Below are 18,628 nucleotides of genomic sequence, written 5' to 3'. Positions count from 1 at the left end.
AACAATGACTAGTTTTACAGTATGTGCCAGAGAGCAGGGACTCCTGGAGTGTTAATGGAAGGTTGTTTATCCTATGGTGGTTTATAACAGTTGGAGTAACCATTGAGAGCCATTTGTCTATATTTGGTTCAGGATAATCAAAAATGGATTTTAGAAAACTGAGAGGATCAAGTTTTTTGTGCAGTACAAAGGAGACTTGAGAAACAATCTTCCATTTACACTCCAGGGATAAGGGTTCAAATTGACAGTTGGTGAGTAGTAGAGTTCTGCAGGGATCGTTGTTGGGAGCACAACCATTCACATTATTCATTAATGATCTGGATGATGAAACTGAGGGCATTGTTGCTAGGTTTGCAGATGACACAAAGGTAGATGAAGGACGGAGTGTTGAGGAAGTGAGAGACTGGATAAGGCCAGGATAGTGGGGAAAGAAGTGGCAGATGTAATATAATGTGGGAAAATGTGAGATTATGCACTTTGATAGGAAGAATAGAGGTGTAGACTACTTTCTGAATGGGGAATAGCTTAGAAATCTGAAGCACAAAGTGACTTGGGAGTCCTAATTTGGGGTTCTCTTAAGGTCAACATATAGGTTCTGTTGGCAGTTAGGCAGGCAAATGAATGCTGGCATTTATTTCAAGAGGACTAGAATTCAAGAGCAGATAGGTATTGCAGAGATTGTGGTCAGATCACATTTAGCATATTGTGAGGTATTTGGTACAGCGGCACAGTGCCTCAGTACTTAGCACTGCTGCCTCACAATGCCAGGGATTCCGGTTTGATTCCAGCCTCAGGCGACTGACTGTGTAGAGTTTGCACATTCTCCCTGTGTCTGCTTGGGTTTCCTCTGGTTTCCTCCCACAGTCCAAAGATGAGCAGATTAGGTGAATTGGCAACGCTAAATTGCCTGTATTGTTCAGGATATGTAGGTTACGTGCATTAGTGAGAGGTAAATATAGGGTAGGGGAATGTGTCTGGGTGGGCTGATCTTTGGAGGGTCGATGTGGCCTTGTTGGGCTGAAGAGCCTGCTTCCACACTGTAGGGAGTCTGTAAGCATTTTTGGACTCTATATCCAAGGAAAGGTGGTGCTACCATTGGCAGGGGTCCAGCCGAGGTTTACAAGAATGATCCTGGGGATGAAGAGCTTATCATATGAGGAATTGTTGCGGATTCTCAATCTGGATTTGGTTGGGTTTAGAAGGAGGGATCTGATTGAAACTTACAGAATACTGAGAGGTCTGGACACAGTAGATGTGGAGAAGATGTTTCCATTAGTAGGGGAGACTAGGACCTGAGGGCACAGCCTCTGAGTGAAGGGATGGCCTTTTAGAACTGAGATGAGGAGGAATTACTTCAGCCAGAGAGTTGTTAATCTCTGGAACTCATTGCCACAGAAGACTGTGATGGAGTAGGTTTTTGATTGGTAAGGAGATAAAAGGTTACAAAGAGAAAGCAGGATAGTTGAGAAACATATCAGTCATGATGAAATAGTGGAGCAAACCTGATGAACTGAATGGCCTAATTCTGCTCCTGTATCTTATGGTCCTCAGATCTTATGATCCAGGGATCAGAATGAAGTGCAGTTGGCTCTCCTAAAAAAGAGATTTTTCAGTGCATTTAAGGGAACCGTTATCTTAGTAGAAAAGTTTAATTTATGCAACTTCCAGACCAGGAGTGTTAGTTAGAAATATACAGGTGATTAAAAGCAAATCTGAGAATATTCATGTAAGAAGACTTCACAGTTCACAAGAATGAAGTGGGAAGAATCAACTAACTCAAACTGAAAGTTTTGATGTGGAGGGGTAACTTGTCTGGATTTGAATCATTGCAAAATGATGGTGTTGGGGAACAGATGAGAATTTGTTTTACTGTGTGTTTCTTTGAACTGTGTTCTAAATCTCGATAATTTAGTTTGCCCTTGGTTTGTTTTTATCTTTTATGTAATAAGCTTCTGCTCTGTTGTTAAGGTAATGATGTAGCCTCGTGTGACTATGTTTCAGTGACTGACCATCATGTTTCCTGAGCTAAACAAATGATCAGTAAGGCCAGATTTCATTGAGATCTAATTTGTCCAATAGTACCATCAGCTGGGACCATAATACCAAGCGTGCTAAGAAATTGAATTATTCAGGGACGCATTGTCTCTTTCAATGGAATGTTTATTTATTTATTTTTATTGTTCATCATATTGCAATTATTCAAATGCTGATATTATTTATTTTTAACCCTGCTGAAGCAATTTTTCAGGTTGCACTTCATAGCCTATTGTTGCCGGTATGACTGCTGTAGAACATACCAACTCATCACATAGAAAACACAAACAGGACGGACAGATTTTGTAATGCAACAGAGGAAGAGCAGGATACTGGGGTGAATTGGATAGCTGTCCTAAAGAGGCTGTTATTATAGGCCAAATGGTCTCCCTCTCTTTCACATAATTCTGATTACAGCAGTTACGATTTGCCCCCTGGTGGTGAATTGCAGTAGAAACATTAGGACAACCTGAGTTCAAACAAAAACATGGTTGAAAAAAAACACAGAAGTTATTTAATGGACTTGTAATCCCATCAGGGAACCTCAATTACCAGAACTGCATCACCTAAAATTTTCCAACCATTTCAAGGATGGTTAATATACGATCACATTTTCTGATATCTTGTCCCAATAGGCCAGCTTCCCATGGAAGCACATTCATGGAGACCTCCCAGCTGTTATTCAATCATCTTTCAGTGAATTAATTTTTCTAGCTCATGAATCATAAACTACAACAAACTTGTCACCACTTAAATCTGAAAATAGTTAAAAGTCACACAACACCAGGTTATAGTCCAACAGGTTTATTTGGAAGCACTAGCTTTTGAAGCGCTGCTCCTTCATCAGGTGGTTGTGGAGTATAAGATTGTAGGACTCAGAATTTATAGCAAACGTTTACAGTGTGATGTAACTGAAATCATATATTGAAAAAGACCTGGATTGTTTGGTAAGTCTCTCATCTTTTAGAATGGGCATGTTGGTTTCAATTCTTTCATATGTAAATCCCAGAACTTTCTTCAAGTTACATTCTCAAGTGAACTTTAACAATAGTTTAAGCTCCACAACCAGGAATGGCGCTCCAAAAGCTAGTGCTTCCAATTAAACCTGCTGGACTATAACCTGGTGTTGTGTGATTTTTAACTTTGTACACTCCAGTTCAACACCGGCGTCTCCAAATCAATTTTAACAATAGGTGCCATGTTGGCCCACATAATGAATTGAAGGTGCGAGGTGCCTTGTGTGAGGCTGTCTGTGCCCCAATGTTCAGACCGATTCTAATCTAAAGAAGTGATTTATAGAATCGTACATGGATTCATGCAGTTTTTGAGCATCCAAATCTGAAAATAGGTTTCATTTCCAATGGAGTTAAACAGGTCCCATTCTCAAAGGACCAACGTTTTCACTTGAAGCAGATCAGCATCACATTTTGCCCAGTTAGGGTCACACATATTATCTAAATGGTGAGAGTTTCAAAGGAATGATATAAATGGACTGGAAATAGTTCAAAGAATGTTTACCAGACTAATACCTAGAATGGATGGGCTGTCCTATGAAGAGAGGTTGGATAGGCCAGGCTGGTATCTGCTAGAGTTTATAAGTGTAAGAGAATGACTTGACGGAAATATTTAAAAGCCTACGAGGTCTTCGCAGGATAGATGTGGAGAAGGTGTTTCCTCTTTCCTGGGGCAGCACAGATGTTCAGTGGTTAGGACTGCTGCCTCAGCACCAGAGACCTGGGTTCAATTTCACCCTTGGATGACTGTCTGTGTAGAGTTTGCACATTCTCCTTGTGTCTGTGTGGGTTTCCTCCTACAGTCCTCAGATGCGCAGATTAGATGGATTGGCCATGGGGAGTCCAGGGTTATGAAGATATGATAGGGAGCATTTCTGGGTGGAATGTTCTTTGGAAGGTTGGTACGGACTTGGCCTGCTTCAACACTATGAATTCAATGATTTCTTATGGGAGAATCTAAAATTCTTTCTCACAGTGTCTGGAGTAATTGGAATTCTGTTCCTGGGAATGTAGTAGGAGCACAGCCTTTGAATATTTTCAAGTCAGAGTGGATATATTCTTAGTAAACAAGGAGATAAAATGTTGCCGGGTTGCATGGGAATTTGAGGTTTTAATCCGATAAGCTATGATCTTACCAAATGGCAAAGTCGATTTCAGGAGCTGAATAGCTTACACCTGCTCCTTGTTCCTACATTTGAAAAGCAATGCCTTAAAGGGTGGTGGAGGCAATAACATTCAGAAGCAGATTGGAGAGAAACAACTTGAAGAGAAATAATGTACAGAGCTATGGGGAAAATGCAGGGAAGTGGGTTGACTTGGTTATTAATTGGAAGGGCTCACATAGACATGTGAGGTCTAATGGGCTCCTTGTGATTTGATTAGAATTGTAAATTTTCATGGCACACAGGCTCAGCTTCACAATGGACATTTTATTTCATAACTAAGCCACAGGGAGAGCAAACAGCTATTGTCACTCCTGTATTATGTGTTATTTTCTTACCTGTTCTTTCTTCAGCTATTGATTGTCTTGAGGAGATTCCTCCACTAACAGTGGTGATGACCACAGAGTATGACCCTCCAGGTTTCAGGGAATGAAACAGATATTGATCGGTTTCACTTGAAACACTTTCATTCTTGATTACAATGTTTTCATGAATGAGGTGGATTTGGTAATTGTCAATGTCCCCAACGGCTCTAGTCCAGCTGGTGTGTAGGCTGTTGGTTGTCCCCTTGTTTGTCACATGATGGTTTGACACCTGAGCCGGCACTAAGGAAAAATAGCGTTACAAAACAATTTGAAAGCAACACTGCCCGAATTTATTTTTTGTCATTTGTTGAGTGTGAAAGTTCCTCTAAAGCCATTGTAAAATTGAAATATATTGTAAATGAATCATAGGAACTTCATTTATTTATTGAAGGTAAGGAGCTGGTGTAATGGAAATGTCATTAGCCTAATAGTCCAGAGCCCCAGTGGAGGTATGGAATCAAATCCCACTATGGCAGGTAATGAAATCCAAATTCAATAAGAATTTTGAATTAAAAGCCAGCCTAATGATGACCATGTCACCAAACAAGGTGACAGCTCCAGCAATACTATGCCTGAGTAATGGACACTGCTGGCAATTTAATTATCCCCCAGGATGGGAGGGAAGAGTGAGGTTAATAACAGTATGGATTTGGAGAGGTGAGAATAATGAAGGAGTGGGATTTGGAGGTCAAAGGGAGGTCTAAAGGTGTAACACCTCGTGCCCCATTCCTTCCTGCCTTTTGCACAAAGTGGTCAAAACACATCTGCGAATAGTGTGATTTTGCCTTCAACAGAATGTTTTACCTGGTGTGGTAGTATTTACATTATCTTTCTTAATACAAGAAACTGGGTGTGAATATCGTGGTGGTGAAGAAATCAACCAACTGTTATGAATAAAAATTCTATCTTCAGGCACATAAGTATTTGGGCTAATATCAAGTTATTAAGTTGCAAGAGAGGAACATGCTTCCAGAAGAGTGGCATGCTTCAAGTTATCAAAGGTAAGATGGGTTGTGAGATCTGTGTACCCTCAGGTCACAGGCTAGGATTAAATGATGATGAGTCTGTTTCTTTAAGGTATACTGACACACTGTTCATGAGTCATAATACAACAGCATTGCCCAACATTTTATGTCAGTAGAGGTGGATGGAAAGCCTTAAGTAGATGATAACTGGTGAGCTGGTAAATGCCTGAAGATGAATCCAGATTGTAACAGTTCATATCCTGCAATGATCTCATAGGTTATGAAGGTTTACATGAAAGTTTAGCAGTAAGAAATAGAATATTTATACAATGTCTTTCATGACGCCATTGCACTTCACAATCAATGAAAACTTCCAAAGGGGAATAATTGCTGTAATGCTATTTGGAACCTTACTCTGTGCATTGTGATAATGAGCAGATAGCCGGTTTTGACAATGTTGTACAAGGGATAGATATTGACTAGGGCATTGGGAAAAATTCCTCTGCCTTTCTTCAAAATGTAACAGCAAAATATAATAAGTATGTGGAATTCATCAGCTGTCAATGAACTTTCGTATTCAGTTGCATTTTCAAAACTAGCACATTCACATAATTGCGAGGAGACAATAATGCAACACTAATTCCACTTACCTGTCCTTCCTTCTATTGAAGCAGATTTGCTTAAGTCACCGCTGATTGTGGTTACATTAACTGTGAACTTCCGTCCAGGTACCAAGCCAGAGAAAGTACAATCTTTGGCATCTTTTGACAGACTTTTATTCATCTCTGTACTTTTTGTGTCCTTTAATGATATAAGGTACCGGTCCAGTTCAGTCACTGGGGTTGTCCACGAGACACTGAGTGTGGATTCATCAGTGTGTTTTATCCGTAGATGAAGGACTGCCTGAGGCGCTGTAAAATAAAAGTGAGAAAAATTAACTGATTGTGGACCATCCTTATCCTGCAACTGAAGTAAACTTGACCACACTGAACTCTTTGAAGCAGCTGAGGGTTATACAATTGAGAAATTAAAAAGAAGAGTCTCTGGAGTGCCACTTCAATACTGTGTACTATTTCTAACATATTCTAACTCACAATGGGCCAGCCTTCTGATTCAGCACAATTTGAGTGCTTGGAACATGCTTAGACTCTCCCAGCTCTTTGTCTTTGCTGTAAAGATATCATTACGTATCAAGTGTTCAGATTCTTTCTTTGTGGGGGCTGTGAGGGAAAGAAATTTCTTTTTTGTGTAATGGTCCCAAATGTATTCCATGAATTGAGTTTTAAATCGTTTGAGTAACTAGTCAGCACCAGAATGCAGCACTAAACCATCTACCACTTATTGCAGATTTTTCAAATCATAGTAAACCACAGGTCGGCACATTTAGGAAACGTCAGATCTGCACAGCAGGGTTGTGGTGCTTTTCGAAGTTAGTGTGAAGCCTTGCTTTGGGATCACATGAAGTGAACTTTGTCCAATATCTAATCTTCAGAATATTGTGTAAAATGCAACAAAGTGTTCCACTTCTAGCATTTCTCCTCTCTCAAAATTTTATCTCTCAAAAGACTTAGAAGTCACTTTTAAGTTATCTTCTGTTTCTGGATTTTGTGACCATTTCTCCCCCATATAAATGAGTTGGGAAACAAGCCAAACTTAATTCTGAATTTTTAAAAGCAACGTACCTCTTCATACAAAGTTAATGATTTTGCGGGGAGAATGTCACATTGGAGAGAGTGGTTTGGTGAGAAGCGAACATATATCCGGTATTATTACAGCCCTGAGTTTTGTAATTTTACAAGCAGAGAACACTGCAATCCAACTCCTATGAAACAATCTGTGGTCCACGCAAAATAGTATTTGACTAGTAAGAACAGTTTTTGGTGGGTAGGACGTCTGTGCTCAAGCCTTGATCCTGCGGATGATGCACTGCTGCCTACTTAAGTGCTTGATTGGCATTTAATTCCAGCTCTTCAGCTCGAGAATCAGACCCTCATCACTTCTATTAAATTCTTCACCACCCCCAAAACAAAAACCCATATGCAGATACAGCCACTGAAGGATGCACAAGATAAACTGACAGGCAATACTGGAAAAGGTTCAAATTGTGAAGTTATTCTGCCTCAGCATTTACCAGGGTACTGAATAAGCCTGACATTTGAATAAATAAATAGGAAAGCAATTAATAAACTAATTAAATTTAGGAAGGCTTTATGTGACGAAATAGATTGATGTGTGCATTTTCATAAAGTTAAGGAAGAGTCATTGAGGGTGCTCTTACACATTTGAATTTATATAATATGTGCATTAGCAAAAGCAATAATGGTGGCTGGCTAATGTTGTACCTGTAGTGAGATAGAACAAGTCCAGGGATCTTTAGACCAGTTGGAATAGTGTTGTGATAAAAAAGATAAAGGAATACATGCTCAAAGATCTGGTATATATACACCTGAATGATGAAAATGAAAAGTAATCAGCACATAAGGGAACATTAGGTTTGGCGAACTTTATAGTATACTTTGAGAATTAGGAAAAAGTGTTGGCAAAAGAAATCTTGTAAATCATAGACTATGATCTTCAAAAGACCTTCATACATTGACTCATAACTAATATCAGGACGTGCAAATCAGATTACACATAGCAGAATTGGTACTAACCTGGCTATAAAGCAGAAAAGGGACATTAGGGATTGAAGTTAGCTACTAAAACTAGTAAAAGGTATGGAGTGATGGTTTACAGGAATTGGTGATGGGATCATTGTTTTTCAGTTTACATCAATAGCTTGGACTCAAGAATTGGAAGTACAATTTAAAAATTCGTGAACAACAGTACTTGGGAGGTATGTTAATACGAAAGAAGAATGCATCAAAAGGCATAAAACATTAATAAACTGGCAGAATAATGAGTAATTGACAAAATTAATTTTAAGCAAATGTGAAATTGTGCATTTTTGTAGGATAACTAAAAGTAGCGCATGTTGCGGAAGGAGGAACAAGGTGGTCATGGTGTACATATACAGAAATCATTATAAGTTGATCAATAATAAAGCTATCCTCACAACAGCATTCATTTCTAGAGGGATAGGATTGAAAAATAGAGATGTTGTATTTAACAAGAATTAATCTTTGGTTAAACGATGTTTGGAATGCTGTACAGCTCCAATATCCATATTGTAAACGGCATGTAAAGGCATTGGAAAAGATGCAAAGAAACCTCACAGGGCTGACACCTGAACTGAGAGAATGTGGCTATCAGGAATGGGCAAGCTGTATTACCTTTTCTATAAAACACTGAGGAATGACATGACAAAAAGTTTTTATGATAACTAAAGTGATAGACAGGATAGACATAGAGAACAAGTCTAAAACTATAGGTAATGCAAATAACATACTCACTAATAAATCCAGCAGGGAATTGAAGAGAATTTTTTTAACAACAGTAAGAATACAGAATGCACTCCCACAGATTCCACCCAATAGCATTGGTGCGTTTAATGGGAAGCTGAATGAACAAATGAGAAGGAATCAAGTAGAAGGATGTGCAGGTACAATGAGATGAAATGGTGTGGTCAGAAGCTTTTCTGGAGCATAAATATCAGCGTTGACTTGACGATCCAAATAACCTGTTACTGTGTCGTGCACTTGAAATAGTTCAATATGATAAAGAATTTGGGTAAAACTTTCTGAACAATTTGTCATTTGTTTCCTACCTGTTCTCCCGCTGCAGTATGCCTCGTTTTTTAAATTTCCACTCCTTACAATGACTGCAGCCTTATATAGCCGTCCAGGGATGAGTCCTAAATCGTTTATTACATATTCTCTGATATGCTTCTCAGCGGACACATTCAGCACGACAGAGGAGTGGTTGAACAGTTGAATCAGGTAACTCTCCCAGTCTCCAGTAGGGGGCAGCCAGCTCATTCTCAGAGAGCTTGTTGAACCATTGCTTGCCATTGCCAAGTTTGAGACACTTTGGGGAACTAAAATAAACATTAAACAATTCATGTACCAAGGGTTAATTTATTTAACAATCAGCAATTAGACAAAATGCATATCCTTATTTTTTCCAACAACAATAAATTAAGAAGTTGCATTTTACATGGTGCCTTATCATTTCCTCAAGATGTCTCGAAACATTGAAGTTTAGTCATTGCTATCACGTAGGTAAATATGGCAGATGGCCAACCTATGCACAATAAGATCCCATAATTGACATATGAATGATACAAATCTGTAGTTAGGTGACGTACTGTGAGAAACAAATATGGCTAGGAAATTTTGGGACCTGCCTATACTTGGTTTTTTTGAAACAGTCTTTCATGACATGTGGGTGTTGCTGACAAGGTTGTTGTCCATTCCTAATTGCTTCGAAGAAATTGGTAGTTAGCTATGTTCTTGAACCACTGCTATTCATGTGGCACCAGGCAGGGAGTTCCAGGATTTTGAGCAGTGAATAGTGCTTTTCAGTGAAAGGGAATATGCAGCATTTTCTCCCTACTGCCCAGAAATGCCAACCTGAAGCGCTGACCACAAGTCAATCGATGGGAATGGAAGCCAAACGTATGGGAATTGGGACATCATGTTGAGGTTGTACAGGATGTTGGTGAGGCCTTTTCTGGGGTATTGTGTGCAATTCTGATTGCCCTGTTACAGGAACAATATTATTACATTGGAAAGGGTTCAGAAAAGATTTACCAGGATGTTGCTGAGAATGCAAGGGTGGGGAAGCATATTTTTAAGGTGAGAAAAGATTTAAAATGGACATGAAGGGCAATGTTTTTACACAAAGAGTGATTCATGTATGGAATGAACTGCCAAAGCAAGTGTTGGACGCAGGTACAATTATTACATTTTGATAAGTTAATGAATAGGAAGGGTTTAGAGAGATATGGGCCAAGCACAGGCAGGTGGGAGTAGTTTAGTTTGGGAGCATGTTCGGCATGGACTAATTGGACTGAAGTGTCTGTTTCCATGCTGTATGACTTTCTGACTCCACAACTCTATAAATGAAGCAAACTGACATTTAAATGTCTTTTGTAATTGCCAAATAAGTTGTTCTTTATCACAAATAAAACAAATTGTAAATATTGAAAAAGAAATGTTTCAAGTAGACAGTAGACCTGACAAGGTATAAGATCATTTTCAGATCTTTTTTAATTATAGAATCATAAAATTCCTACAGTTTGGAAGCAGGCCATTCAGCCCATTGAGTCCATACTGACCCTCTGAAGAGTATCCCACCCAGAACCACCTCCTTACCTTATTCCTGTAACCCTGCATTTCCCATCATTAATTCACCGAGTCTACACATCCCTGGACAATGGGATGTGGGCATCACTGACAAGATTAGCATTTGTTGCCATTCTTATTTGCCTTTCAACTGATTGGCTTATTGTCCCATTTTAAAGGGCAATTAAGGGTCAAATACCTTGTTGTGGGTGTAGAGTCACTTGTAGGCCAGACCAGATAAGGATGGCAGCTTTCCTTCCCTGAAGGGCATTAGTGAACCAGACGAGTTCTTCATGAAAATTGTTACATGGTTGCCATTAGACTAACTTTTAATTCCAGATTTTGTTGAATTTAAAGTTCATTATCTGGGATTTGTACCAATCTCCCCAGAATATTAATTTGTGCCTTTGTGTTACAAGTCCCATGATCACCTGCCCCAAGATACCCATTGGATTAAGGTTTCAGGTGTATTATGATTATAAGTTCAACATAACTTTTTTGTTCCCAGTTGCCACGACTGTCGTACCATTTCATAACTTCCTAAATTCAAGTTATTTAGAAAATTAAAATCCTGGATGAAATAGCAGTATTCCACATGCACTCAATTTAACAGAAAATTGTATGATACTCAAACCATGTCAAAAAATCATTTGGTTTAGTTATAGTGAACATGAAGGTATGTGACCGGGTGCAACGTTAGTATTTAAATCTCTGACTCAACAAGTTCTAAGTTCAAGTTTCATTTGAAGCTAACAAGGTAGTTCAATACTGAGGAAGAGCCAACATTTTGGAACAGCTGTCTTTTAGTTACAATGTTAAACCAAGGTCCTGCTGCCATCTCAGATGATCATAAAGCATCACAAGGCATGTTTGAAAGAAGGGAAAGCAAATCTCCTAGTATGCCAGTTTATATTTATGTCTCAACCAATGCTGCTGAGAGACAATCTAATAATTTACTTCATTGCTGTTCATACAACCCTGCACTATAACAGTTATTACACTTCAAAGCTTTACATTTGTTGTAAATTGCTTTGAGATAGCACAAAGTCATCAAAGTCACTAAAAAAAAACTTATTTTACTTCATTACTCATGTCATTCAGTAAACATTATAATTTAATAGGGAATAATGAATATTTGTAAGTGATTACAAGATAGAAGCTAATCTAATTTGGTCTGTAATAAAGTATGTCATTTGAAATTTCCACATTTTTAAACATTGTACATCTGCAGCACCTTCTATTCATATTTCAGATTATATGCCCAATAATATTAAGGAGACCAATTGATATGTTTAAACTTACATAACTATTCTTACTCTCAAATAATCCCAGGATTTGACTACTGTCTAGAAACCATTTTAATTCATTGATTTTAAAGTTTAATGGGATACTTTTTTTATCGAATATTAGGTATGATTTAAGTGCTGACAGATTGTATGCTCCGAGTCTTTGAGAGATGCTGAGTCTCATACTGAAGAGTTAGTCACTGTGACATACTATGAGGAATGTATTAAGAAATAATTTTACAGCTCATTATTGAGATTTAAATGACCAACACATACGTTTCACAATAAATGGTCCAGGACAAAATGACATTTAACTGCTTGAATCTAGCCTTCCATTCTGCTTTAGTTTGAAAGGTTCTTGCTGCAGCATTTGGTACAGTCTTGGATTATTTTGAAATATCACATGGTGTTATTTAATTCCAACAATCAGTGAATTTTAGTATGTTTGAATATTATCAAGTTATAATCGGTCAGATCTATTTACACCTAATAACTTATGGTGATTCCATTGTCAAAACCTAAATCCTTAAAATCACCTTGGAGGGTGGGAGCCAGCATTGAGCTGATGTTCAGTAGACCAGCATCTGTAGCACCCACTTTCACCTAGTTGATTTTAACCTTACTGCGAACCCTCTCCAAAGTACTGCGGCTACTAGATCAGGTCAGAGGTTGGACATTCTGTCTGATCATCTCCTGACTCCCTAAAGTGTCTGTGTAACCCACAGAACACAAGTCAGCAATGTGAGGAAAAACCTGAATAGACAGTTGCAGCTAAATGGAAACAACATCATTGGGTCAAAGCAATCCACTTGATCAGCACCTCACCTACCCTTTAAAGATTGACTCCCTTCACCATCACTGTAATGTAACCGCAGTACGTACACTGTCTAAAGCAGTGCTTCAAAAGTTATTTACCCTTGTGACCTCCATTTGGGTATTTGAGAATAGCTGTGATTATAGACCTACATATGGGAGGCACGTGGGAGCAGTGAAGGGGGGAGAGAGTAGGAGAGATATTTGTGAAGATAATGGTTGAGGGCATCTATTTCAACTGGGAGAATAGGAAATCTGTGAGAGCAGGGAGGGAAGATGGGATAGAGAGAGTGTGAGGGGGCTTTTGTAGCACAGTGGTCTTGTCTTTATGTCTGAACCAAGAGGTGTGACAGAGCATTTCTGAACAAGTTGAAGAAGAAACAGAATGGGGATGGAGATCTCTGGGGTGATTGTGGGGAGGTCCTATTTCTCCAGGGTTTTTTTCCAAACAGTATTCAGGCCTCAGGGTACAACACAGTGGTGCTGTGCTTTTCCAGCACCACTCTAATCTTGACTCTAATCTCCAGCAAAACCTAAATCCTTAAAATCACCTTGGAGGGTGGGAGCCAGCATTGGGCTGATGTTCAGTAGACCAGCATCTGTAGCACCCACTTTCGCCTAGTTGATTTTAACCTTACTGCGAACCCTCTTCAAAGAATGCCTACCTTGAAGAAGTTATCCTCCTCTCTCTACAAGGATCTCAGTGAGTCCCTCTCTTACTGCAACCCCCAGGTCATCTCCTCAGGGCACAACAGCCTAGTCCACACCCACTTTAAAAACATATCTGACCCTTTAAAGTGACCTTGCAGCTTTTAGCACTGGGTCGGTGCACCGCAGCAGATATTGCTGCCTTGGAGTTCATGATCCCAAAATTCCAACTCTCAACCCCACAGTCTGGAATCCTTGATTGAAAGGATGCACTGCTTCCCAAGCCTTCAGTCTCTACCTCCATAATAATAAGAGCTATGGGACTATTCACTTCAAGTCACACACCAGCTATGACTTAGGCACAGGTGCCTATTCCTTCATTGTCACTGTATCAACATGCTAGAGCTCCCCAACCTGCAGCGCTCTGTGAGTTATTTAGTCATGGATTGCAGTGCTTCAAAAAGAAGGATGTATAATAAATGTTGACCTTGCCATTGATACCCATATCTGAGAACAAATATTGATGGAAATCTCACTGGAAAGCAATTATTTATTACAGATAGCAAATGACATTATGACGATTCAGTAACAGTGTAATTTCAGTTACTGTGCAGGTCTTACCAGTTCTGCCACTACTTGCAGCTACTGCCTGCAGCTTTCCCCTGATGGTTTTGACAGTGATGTTATACAAACGCCCTGGAGTTAACCCGTGAAAGGCGACCTTAGATGTACTTGATTGCAAACTCTTGGTTTCTTTCACAGTTCGCCGATAAGACAGCGTGACATTATATGAATCCACATCTCCCACAGCTCTCTTCCAAGAAACTAGGAGGCTATTACAGCTGCTGTTATTTGATGCAAACACAAATGGAACCTTTGCTGGAGCTGAAAAGAAAATAATATATGTTTCATTGTTGTTATCATTTATCAATTAAAGCATGGAGTATGGTGTATACTGCTCAAGGAAGTTTAATATTTAAATAAGCTTCCTTCTTCATTCATGGAAATATTTGAACATTGCACTATTCCCTAATGTCAATTCTGTTAATGTATATCAAGATAATTAGTGTCATTTCAGCTTAATTACTTTATATTCATTTTAAATGATGACTATGAAAATGGGGGAAGGGGGCTCAAATAAATCCATATTATGTTGTTTCAACTATATTTAGGCAGAGTATTGTTTTATTTTTATTCCTTGACAGGATTGTGAGTATTAATGGCAAGGCCAAAATTTGTTGTTCGTCACTAGTCACCCTATAGAAATTAGTGAACCCAGATGAGTCTTATAACAATTGATAATAATTAGCATGGTCACCACCAATAAGGCTTTTCATAATAGGTTTTGTAAGGCAAGTTAGGATATTCATCTAGTCGTCTGGATTTCTACATTAGACAGGACTATATGATACCATCTTGCCCATGTTAGTAGTTGTATTTTTGATTTTATAACATAACTGAATAGTGACAGATTTAATTGTGCAAATCTTGAAATTGCTATCTATTGGCCCTTCATCAGGAAGGGCTCTTGCCTGAAACGTCAATTCTCCTGCTCCTTGGATGCTGCCTGACCTGCTGCACTTTTCCAGCACCCCACTCTTGACTCTGATCTCCAGCATCTGCAGTCCTCACTTTCTCCATCTATTGGTATGTGTCAGAAGGTTGTTTCCAAGGGGGAGTTGATTTTAAATTCCAGTGAGTGTTAGATACTGTCTTTAGTTTAATTTGAGGTCTGCCAGACTGAGACTGATCTTTGTAGCTGCTGCAACCCCAGCTCTAACAGAACTTTGAGGGCAATGACTTTAATTAAGGGTCCCATTTGAGGCCAGCATTTGCAGTCACATTGCTTTGGGCTCCACAGTTCCTGACTACCAGGATTTCTAAATGGATCAAAGCATCAGCCAAATTACTCTTAATAACAGAATCACCATGCTTATTCTGCACTGGAAGTTATTAATAACTAAAGAGGCACTTGTTTCTGATTACCTTCTCTTCATTAAAATGGTAACGCTGTTTTCAGCTCAAAAGAAAAGATTTTGAATCATGAAAGATTATGATTAGTTTAAAATTATGCTTGTGGTTTTAAAATATGCTGAGAGGGTCTTGCAGTGCAGTATTATTTTCCCTGCTTTTTCTGGGTCAGACAACCCTGGGTTCAAGCCCCACCACTCCCAAAAATAAGCAGCAACATTTGAGATTGTAATGAAAAAGATGATCGTTGTGATGTAACCCACACCTTTTTGAACCAACGGAACATAAAAGTTCCAACCCCTGACTCCTGTGTAGTATTGACCTCACATGTTTTTGGACCCTAGTTTTTAAGTTAGTCATTCATTATAATCATACATTTACCCCAATGGAGATGTGAATGGTCATCTTCTCAGTTACCTGTCTGCACAGATTTTGAACTGATGGTTTCTAGGTCTCCCGCTATACTGATCACGGTGAGATTGTAGAGTCTGCCAGCTGTTAATCCCCTGAAAGTGTGGTGGTTGGTCGAGTTGGCAAAAGTGTTCTGCTGGACAACATTTCCCTCATCACTCAGAGACAGTCTGAAGCTGTCCACTTTCCCAGGGCCAGGAATCCAGATTGTGGTGAGACTGTCTGGTTCCCTTGAAATCTGGATATCCTTCACCCCAGAGGGAACTGGAGAGACCAGAGTTAAATACATTTGATCAGATAGGTCGATACTGTGACATTCTTTTAAAAGTATGCAGATTATAGTTAATTACACTTGGCATCTTAATCCTATACAGTTGCAAAAGACCCATGAGATAACAGATTGATGGAGATAGGTATGAAGATTAAGGAAGATGGCATGGGCCCATTAATCAAATTGTGATTGTTTATCTTGCATCCAATCTCTGGAGAAGGTGGCAACTGTTTCACCACATACGATTGCTGAGAACAACACAACATTGCCAGACGTTAAAAATTAAGCTTTGCATCCAGTTCAACAGAGGCAGCTCAGAACACTGACTAAAACTAATGTTAGCACAGAGCTCTGTTAAATGAACTACAGTCGTTCGAGAAGGCAGCTCACCAACATCTTCTTAAGGGCAACTCGGGATCGGCAATAAATGTTAGAGAAGCCACCATCCCTGAATGAATAGAAAAAAAACAAACTGATTGGAAATATTTTAAAAGAGATCACCTTGGAACGTTTTTTAATCCATGCAATTAATACAAGAGGAGCAAAGCCAAATCATGATGAGACCTTTCAACCAACAGCAAGAGATGAAACACTTTGTATGGGTGTTAATTGTGTAATTGAGAAACTTATACAAGCAGGCACTGCATCCTTAGAAACTAGTGCCAAAGATCAAAGATGCCATCTAGTTCTCTGGTACTGTCACAGACCCAGAGTTAACAATGCTAATTTTTTCCATGTTAATACATTTCTTATACACAATGCAAACTGATGCTTGTTAACTCTGGGCCTGTTACAGTTTCACGTAGAGTTTTAAACATTAGTTCTTTGGATAAGAGCAACAATGGCAAGGCTAATATTATTGACAGTGCCTACTTCCTTTTGAAAAACTGATTAATGTAGACACTTGCATAATGTTGCTGGGGAGGAATTCCAGGGTTTTCACCTGATCACAGTCAAGGAATGGTGGTATAGAGTAAAGTCATGTCCTGGATGGCTTCAAGCTTCTCGAATATTATTGGCCCCATACCCATCCAGTCAAGTGAAGAGTATTCCATCAAACTCTTGTGATGGTGCACAGGCTTTGGGACTTATATTGTATATTCAATCATGGAATGAAGGCATCATTGGCTAGGCCAACTTTATTGCCCATTCTTAATTGTCCAGAGGACAGTTAAGGGTCAGCCACATTACTGTGGTTCTGGAGTCACATGTAGGCCAGTCTGGGTAAAGATGGCAGTTTTCTTCCCTCAAGGACGTTAATGGTGGGCTTTTCCCAGATAATCAACAATGGATTCATGGTCATTATTTTACTCTTAATTCCAGATTTTTAAAAATTGGATTCAAATTCCAACATCTACCATGGTGGGATTTGAACTTGGTCCCCCAGAACATTACCTGGATTAACAGTCTAGCAATAATACCACTAGGTGAGTAGCTCACCTATAGTTAGGGAGTGACCTACTTTCTGCAGGATTTCCAGACTTTGACCTGCTCTTGTGATCAGAGAAATCACAGTTAAAAAGCAGCGCTGAAATCACATCCAGTGATTAGATTAGATTAGATTAGATTACTTACAGTGTGGAAACAGGCCCTTCGGCCCAACAAGTCCACACCGCCCCGCCGAAGCGCAACCCACCCATACCCCTACATTTTACCCCTTACCTAACACTATGGGCAATTTACCATGGCCAATTCACCTGACCTGCACATCTTTGGACTGTGGGAGGAAACCGGAGCACCCGGAGGAAACCCACGCAGACACGGGGAGAATGTGCAAACTCCACACAGTCAGTCGCCTGAGGCGGGTATTGAACTCGGGTCTCTGGCGCTGTGAGGCAGCAGTGGTAACCACTGTGCCACCGTGCCGTGTTTTGTTGGAAGTTAATTTTAGTGTTTCATTTCATATTAGGCTTCACTGTCAGGACTCAAAGTGGGGGGGGGGGGGGGGTGTGTGTGCAGAGAACAAGCCAACTGAATTCTGGTGGATATGTTCATCAAACATGCTTCATACATCAGCACGTAATGAACAGAAGCAGGAGAAAATCCTATGGCCTGTTCGCACGCTGGACCATTCACTATGATCATAGTTAATATTGGAGTTAAACCTGATGGTCCTGCCCATCCCTTGACCTCCCTGAGAGAGCAACAATCTTTCTGTCTAAACTTTACATGTATTAAATGATCGCATAATCCTCTGACCTTTTGTTCTAGATTCCCCAGCCAGAGGAAGCAATGTCTCAGTGTCGACTCTGCCAAACCCCATTGTTATCTTGAATGTTTCATTGTGATCAGCTCTCATTCTTCTAAGCTCCAGAGACTTTAGATTCAATTTGCTCACCCTCTTATCATAGGCAATTTCTCTCTTCCCAGAGACTAATCCACTGAACCTGCCTCTAAAGCGCAGGTACAGGTAGACAATCATTTATCCAAAATTCCGAAATCCAAAATGCTCCAAAGTCTGAA

General features: G+C 39.6%; 1 protein-coding gene across 2 annotated transcripts in view; it reads right to left on the bottom strand.

Annotated features, from left to right (window-relative positions):
- Positions 1 to 18,628, bottom strand: part of ptprb (protein tyrosine phosphatase receptor type b) — a 112,335-nt gene that overhangs the window by 47,708 nt on the left and 45,999 nt on the right. For both annotated transcript variants that reach the window (XM_043709746.1, XM_043709747.1), the window contains 5 exons: positions 15,901 to 16,158; positions 14,134 to 14,397; positions 9,247 to 9,516; positions 6,191 to 6,451; positions 4,549 to 4,815 (listed from right to left, as the gene is read on the bottom strand). In XM_043709746.1, coding sequence (XP_043565681.1) covers positions 4,549 to 4,815; positions 6,191 to 6,451; positions 9,247 to 9,516; positions 14,134 to 14,397; positions 15,901 to 16,158 — 1,320 coding nt within the window. The remainder of the gene's footprint in view (positions 1 to 4,548; positions 4,816 to 6,190; positions 6,452 to 9,246; positions 9,517 to 14,133; positions 14,398 to 15,900; positions 16,159 to 18,628) is intronic.

Source organism: Chiloscyllium plagiosum, chromosome 19 (assembly GCF_004010195.1).
Source record: "Chiloscyllium plagiosum isolate BGI_BamShark_2017 chromosome 19, ASM401019v2, whole genome shotgun sequence".
In the NCBI taxonomy this organism is placed as follows: domain Eukaryota; kingdom Metazoa; phylum Chordata; class Chondrichthyes; order Orectolobiformes; family Hemiscylliidae; genus Chiloscyllium; species Chiloscyllium plagiosum.
Note: the sequence above shows the minus strand (reverse complement) of the source record. Positions and strands in the feature narration are given on the sequence as shown.